The sequence below is a fragment of the Diadema antillarum genome, unplaced genomic scaffold (genome assembly GCF_040938485.1).
Source record: "Diadema antillarum isolate AM-2024a unplaced genomic scaffold, OU_Dant_1.0 seq00001284_RagTag, whole genome shotgun sequence".
In the NCBI taxonomy this organism is placed as follows: Eukaryota; Metazoa; Echinodermata; class Echinoidea; order Diadematoida; family Diadematidae; genus Diadema; species Diadema antillarum.
In genome coordinates, this window is record NW_027272063.1 from 643678 (window position 1) to 650843 (window position 7166).

Sequence of the window (7166 nt, forward strand, 5' to 3'; positions counted from 1 at the left end):
AAATCCTATCTGTTTTTTTTTTCCAAAAATCGAGTTTTAATCAACCGATGCAGAGCGCCCATTAAAACATGTGTGTTTTAATGGGCACTCGTGCAAAGTTGCGACAATTAATACATCAGATGTGAGATGAATAGAAATGAATGGGGGGGGGGGGGGGGGCCTCATGAGGCGTTCCCCCCGGGCCTCATGAGGCATGGGGGCGGTCCTCATGAGGCGGGGCAGTCCTCGATCCTCGTACGCGGGAGCGGTCCTCATGAGCGGGTTTCCCGGACTTATTTAACACTATCAGAGCAGAGGCCAGAGAGCTAAAACTTTTAGTAAAAGAGAATAAGTATGAACGTTAAAGCTATTCTTCTCTTTCTTCTTTTACATAAAACTTAAAAAGAGCTGTAAATTACAATGCGATGTAAATTTAGTAGTAACCAGTTGTGTGGATGCATGATTCCACCTTTTACTTTAGGGGTCCTTCTTAATGTAAGTTCTACGGTGGGACGCAAATGGTAGGGGGACCAGGGCAGGGGCTAGCCACTCACCTCTGCTCTGCTCAGCTCACTCCTCAGCTCCGCTCTAACTGACTGTTGAGTGTTAGCTCTCCAAATAATTTTGCGGATTCATGGAAGCAACGTGTATCCCGTGTGTTGTGTATTACGGAAAGCGGAGAAATTATGTTTACGGAAATGAATCACACTACCCGCGGAACTGATAGTGGAGGTATGGATGAGTGGGTAATTCGTGAACAAATATTGAACAAAGAAAGTATATTATAAATTTTTAAGTCTAAAAAATATCAATAAAGCACTTTTTATTTTTTATTTAAATATTAGTAGATTAAAAAAAGATAAAAAACTTTTACTTTTCATTTCAATCATTACAATAACCGGCAGGAACTGTAAATGCATTCAAGATGGCAGCTTCCATTGGTGCTCTTACGAAAATATGCCAAGCTTCTGTAAGAATCAAGTTTACCTCTTGTGCTGTATTTTACAGAGTTATGGTGACGTGAATAGTTAATGTTGGTCAGCATACGCATTTCTGACATTTTCTCTTGTTGCTTTTGTACTATTTTCGTAGTCTGTGTCATCGTTTTTGAACTGGTGTCTCATGACATGGTCTCGCACATTCTTGCACATGGAGTGTAGCATTTTAGTCCCAGTAATTCTAATCTATGTATGTAGGTATGTTCGCGATTGACCGAAAGATCGGTCTGTATCTGTCCGTCGGGGAATGTTCCGCGGAGACTGCGTCTGGCTTCACGGATCCCCTCCGTATACAGACCGAAGTCAATGATTGCGGCTCCTGTGTGGAGCAGTAGCGCACAGATCAAACGTTACGATAAACCAAATTTCAGACAGCTTTTTTACGTTCAAATAAGTTTGACATGACATGACACATTATGCAGCAATATTTGGGATAAATTTCTCACATTGTGCAATCGAAATACTCTCACATAAACTCGGTTATAACGCAGAAATTTTATCGATATCGCAATATCGCCGTTCGCGAGCAGTACATCGCCGTTCGCGAGCAGTAAGTCGCCATTTTGAATCTGTAAGCCAATCACATGCGAGGTACGTGTTTTAGTAAAACAAACACGTAGAAACTACCTCGCATGTGATTGGCTAATAGATTCATAGTGTATGTTTCTGCAGTTTGAATGTGACGACGCGACAGACTGTGTTTTACGTTGGAAATTCTACTAAAATGTTGGATTATTCATTAATCTGGTGAGTTTTATGTATTCTTAAAAAGCTAATTTCACCATACAAGCTTAAATTTGCCGACCTAGGGCCGTGAATTAGACGCAATCGAGAAGGGTGAGGTACCTCACCCAATTTTCCATAGAGACAGTGGTTAAGAACATCCACACAGCAATGGGTACTGCAACCTTCCGTCTGTCTACGGAGGACAGCGTCAATGGCAAAATGTAAAAGAGTCCTCCGGACAGACGGATCTTTCTGTCTATGTTCGCGATACCCTACTTTTAGATCTAAATTTAAATTTTACTGAGTAAAGGTTTTACTTGGATGACCCGCACCTCGTCATAGTTAATGTTTATGCATATTTGAATCACATTTCGTCACTTAAATTCTATGAAATCCCACTCACATAAATTACAGGAAAAATGCTGAAGATTCCAATCGGGTCTAGAGTAACTGCGTCAGTAAGCGGCCGTGCAGCCGTTCGCGGCAGGTACAACATACACGGTAATATACAGCTAAACACAGCATTGCACTGTTACATGCACACTACACATATACTAACACACTAGCAATCAACAAAAACCAACCGATAAAATGGGCACTATCTCTGACGAAAGTGAAATTTTCTCACCTAAATGACAACATATCGCATCCAAAATGAAATTTTCGGTACTTCTTAACATAACAGTTAAGAAACAATGGTCCAAGAAACTGGATTTTTTGTCATTTTCTCGATGTTCATGGATTTTGAAAACATATCCTCACGTAAAATAGAATTTTCGCGAGCCGATGTGGGCCGCCATTTTTTTCGGAAAGTGGATGTTACCGTCGAAAAAAATGAGAAAAACACGAGAAAGACACTAACAACACCGCCAGAATTGCGATCTTGTTTGCGGCCAATGCATGTGCGCACGCTATTATCACGTGCTTTCGCTATGGGAATTGGCGCTTACGCAATGTTCGCGAGACATGTGAAGGCGTTCAGCTAAAGATCACGGAGCACGCGCGTATTGCATAGGGATTGTACATCGTGCCGCAAGCAGAAATACTACGTCGCATATCGCCCTTATCGGCGAAAATTGTGCCGGGTTTTGCCCTGGTAAATCATGAAAACTGCGTTGGTCACTGGTAAATTTCTTTCATGAAAACAATTGCGTTAATGAATAATCTTGTCTATGATATATGAAATGGTTGAAAATAATTTGCCTGATTTGTTTACAAGTTGGAAAAACTCTTAACAATGTTAAACTGCCGCAAACGGGATATTTTACTCTACTGCAATAGAATCACAACAAGTTCACTGAATGTGTAAACTGATCGATACCAGAAATTTGCAGCTGTCTTCGCTTTGTCAAATGCGAACAATGTGGAATACAAAGAGGTTCTATATGTAATAGAGTAAGCGCTCACCACTCGGTGCGTACAAATGAAAACGGGGCCAATTGAACAGTGGCGCGCGCGCACGAAAGAGGTCGACTACCAGAAGCCTGATCCCGGAAGTGCCTATAGTAATACACATAAAGTACAGCTTCGAAGATTGGTTGCGTTGGAAAAATCATTCTAATTTTAAGGAAAATCAATATTTGTCCATATGCCTCCGGATTTTATAAGAGATATACATTTTCAACACAGTATGCGTGTTTTGATGAAGAAAGGACTTGCTCTAATGTGTCAAATATGTGCCTTAACATGAAGCCAAAATTGCCAAACAGGACGATATTCGGGCCCCTGACGAGGTGTGGGCACCTCACTATTGGGGGTCTACTGTATACATGTAATTAGGCCTACAGGCTACACTGTACATACTATAAGTTAACAGGCTTTTTTATGGACCATGAGGAAATTTTGCTCTTTGGTCACAATGGACAGATAAGACCAATCTGGGTTAACAAGAATTTGTTTGTCTACATTGCCAAAATAAGAAAATAATTAATGCATTTGATTTCACCATTGCATAATTGGTGAAAACTGCAGAAGATTCCAATCAATACCTACCCAAACTGAAAAACCTAAACCAAAACTACTGCAAACATCAATATTTTCATGTGATTGATTTTTTGTGCTGGGTGGCTCAAAAACATGTTCGCACTGTGCAATGGTCAACCTATTTAAAACATGCAGATACAATTGTGAAGATATTTTCACTGGTTTTAGAATTTGTGCTAGCCAAAAGTAGGGTTGAATATGTGAAAATTAATATACCGCGAAAATTTCTGTATTGAGCAAGGTCCATATAAGCCTGTTATGCCTGTGCAGGCAAGTCAAATGAATGTACACTTGTACAGTATGTGTGCTTGTCTGTTATGGGTATTGGTAGTTCTAGTTAAAAGTAAGTACAGGGCCCTTTCCCAAATATTCAATCAGCATGCGGGAGAAAAGTTGTTTTTATTGCCCTGCTTGTCTTACTCTTCTTTACACATTCATGTAGGGCTTGATACGGAGAGCAACATGTACCATGAGTGTACTGCCATGCCGGAAGCTGCAGACATCAGCAGCTTGCCACAAGACTGTAGCAGGGAGGATACGGGTCAGCAAGGGAGAGAAGCCAGTGACATATGAAGAAGTGCATCCACCTCACTACATTGGCGTCAGGAAGAGCTGGAACTCAAAGCATACAGGTAACTACTGAAATACTGTTGAGTTTAAAGGGACACAGTCCTCACGAAATTTAAAAAAATATGTTGTTGTTGGTACCTCCAATGAACTACTTTCACCAAAAACAAACTTTAAAATCACCAAATAAGCTCGTACATTTTGGTTGAAAAAGTGTGACTCTGCATGGTGAATATGCTAATGAGCAAGTCTTGGCGGAGAGTCATACGTCGTCGATGCACAACTCTTCCCAGCCGTGTTCTGCTCGTTATCCGTACGCTCCCTAGTTTACCCGGATGCATGAAGACGTCGGTGGCTACTCCGACTCGTACTGAGTATTTGACATTGTTTCTACGTTGTGTGTGTGTGTGTGTGTTTGTGTGTGTGTGTGTATGTATTGTGTATTATATTCGCACGTGTGGACGGTACAACTAGATGATAGATCTACGGTAGATACGCGTACGCACCCCGTACGCGGTTTGCCCTTCGCACTTTTCCAGTCTCAAGCGCAGCTGCAGCCCTACCCTGTCACCGCTCATGCATGTTCTATATATATATATAAGAACCGAGGGAAAAAAGCGTAGAGAGGTAAGGAAAGTGGCTAGCTATGTTTAATTTACCGTGGGCCTGCAGCCGGGGTTGGACTGCGCATGCAGTACAGTGCCACTGAGCTAGCTGCTGCCAGTGCCGACTGGACATGCACGGCAAAGTGGAGCGAAATCATATCCCTACGACCCCCTGTGTTTACCCTTCCCGGCTCACGTCATATTTTTTTTTTTTTCGAGGAAAGGCGATTATCTGACTACTTACAGAAATATTGAGATACAAACAATATTTTCTTTGAAGAATTCGACTCTCTCATGCACAGGTTATCTTCGGTTTGAATGCCAAAATCGACTGGACGGAGTCGATCGAGTGTACTGTGTATGTATCGTATACATTGGTATGGTAAGGATTTGCGCGCGAGAGTGGTTTCTACGCTAAGAAGTATGCAACACGGACGGAAGCTAGAAAACGACCGTGCCTATTTGATGTCAAGTTCATGGTATATTTGGTTTAAAAATACATATAAATTTATGTTTACAATATTAATTTTTCGTAAATTATATATATCTACGCTTGAAATATTTTGTTTGAAATTATAAAACCACAAACTTTCACATTATATGATGAAATTGCAACTAATCATTTGAACACTTAAATTGGTTTTAGAGGCACGGCTGTCAACTTGGTGAGTAGGGCATGCACTACGTAGCATCTTTTTGCCGGCTCTTTCACGATCGCTTGCAGGAATTATTTTTCAAAAATCGCGTACGGAGACAATTTTTGATGTCCAAGTGTATAAATTGGTGAAAGTTTATATTTTTTACTCTTCTTAATTATCAGTACAGTGAAAATCTCAGGACTGCTTCCCTTTAAAGGAAAAGTCTTAGGGTGCGTTTGAGCGCTCTAAAATGAACTGAACCAAAGCGTACCGTACCGAACTGTTCCAGACTTTAAGCGTTCGAGCGCTCTGTCGAGAAAGCGTACCTCACGAGTTATTTTTTAGAAAAGGTCACACATTTTTTAGGAAGAATGTCATCCACGTGGCGCTTGAACTACTTACAGCTGTCCCAAACAAAGAGAATGATGTTTTTGTATTGTGACGTATGCGCATGATACGCGCATGCTTTACAGCGAACTTTTGGTACACTTTGGTACGCTTTTGGAGCACATTGAGGAGTGGTCCACTTTTGGCTCGGTACAGTACGATACATTACACTTTAGGAGCATTCGAGCGCTCCTCTGGCGCGGGTACAGTACGGTACAGTTCGCTTTAGGAGAGGGCTCGAATGCACCCATTGATTCAGTTTAGTATAATTTCCTTGCAGGTAAGTGTAAACTTCCTTGTAAGATTTTTTTTTTTACATTATTTCCATGTCTGAAATTGAAGTGATTGTTTCTTGTTAGAATTCTGGTGGGGAGGAACATTGCACCATCAGGTAATTCATACACTTGTACTTGTGAGTTGTGTAACTCACCTATTAATGATCAAACAGTGACATTCAGTTCATGATAAATCACGCTGAAACAAATATCAAGTAAATTAATTCATTTCCTGTTAAGAATTCCGTATTGCTTGTGCCATAAAAATTGTGTTTGATTTGAGCAATGACATATTACTGCCAGGAACAGTATTGCAGTGCTTGAAATATCCACCAGTGCCAGCCATCAGCAATTTGCTGCCACGCCCCTCCCACTGGCTGGAATGCCCCTTTTAAAATCAGACCGTTCTCAGCCACAGCACTTTATTACTCACTCGTGCCCCTTTCTGTGGATTTGTGCTCCCTCAAAAAAGTGGCCGTGACCCAAATGTGATAAAATTTGAGGCCTGATATTATGATCAGTTGTATGGTTTTCATAATTGCAGATGGTATCAATTAGATTTTGTATAATACTTGTAAGAATTAACAACACTCATACATAGCATGCAAAACACATAGTGTATTTGTCTGTATGTTCTCAGTATGATGTCACTCATGGTCTTTACAAGTTTGTGCTTTTTTGTTTTTTATTTTGTGCAGCAAACCTTGAAAGGGAAGTTGGTGCTGCAGAAAGAACTTTGGAGGATCTGTTTATCAAAAAGTTTATCTTCGGGACGTTTCACAATTGCTTGGCAACAGAACTTATCATCAAGCGGAGGGCAAACAAGATCATCCTTTCAGCCATCATGCGTCGCACCCAGTCTCCCCAGAAATATTACTTCTTGATTGGCTACACTGAAGAACTGCTCTCCCACTGGTTTAAGTGCCCAGTGAGAATGGAAGTACAAATTGTAGACGACAAGCCTGTTTATAAATGGATCTGACAAGCCAAGCAATTTGCAAGGGAAAT

The 7166-nt window shown here is 40.9% G+C and overlaps 1 protein-coding gene across 1 annotated transcript; it reads left to right on the forward strand.

Moving 5' to 3' along the window:
* Positions 1 to 899: 899 nt before the first annotated feature.
* LOC139745663 (small ribosomal subunit protein uS3m-like) lies at positions 900 to 7166 on the forward strand. Its single transcript, XM_071656058.1, has 3 exons — positions 900 to 949; positions 4129 to 4318; positions 6857 to 7166. Exons 1-3 carry the CDS (start codon positions 905 to 907, stop codon positions 7138 to 7140), a joined length of 519 nt encoding a protein of 172 aa, XP_071512159.1. The 5' UTR covers positions 900 to 904; the 3' UTR covers positions 7141 to 7166.

Coding starts and splice junctions, on each gene's coding strand:
- LOC139745663 (XM_071656058.1), top strand. CDS start 905: ATGGCAGCTTCCATTGGTGCTCTTACGAAAATATGCCAAGCTTCT. Junction 950..4,128: donor CGAAAATATGCCAAGCTTCT/GTAAGAATCAAG, acceptor ACATTCATGTAG/GGCTTGATACGGAGAGCAAC. Junction 4,319..6,856: donor CTGGAACTCAAAGCATACAG/GTAACTACTGAA, acceptor TATTTTGTGCAG/CAAACCTTGAAAGGGAAGTT.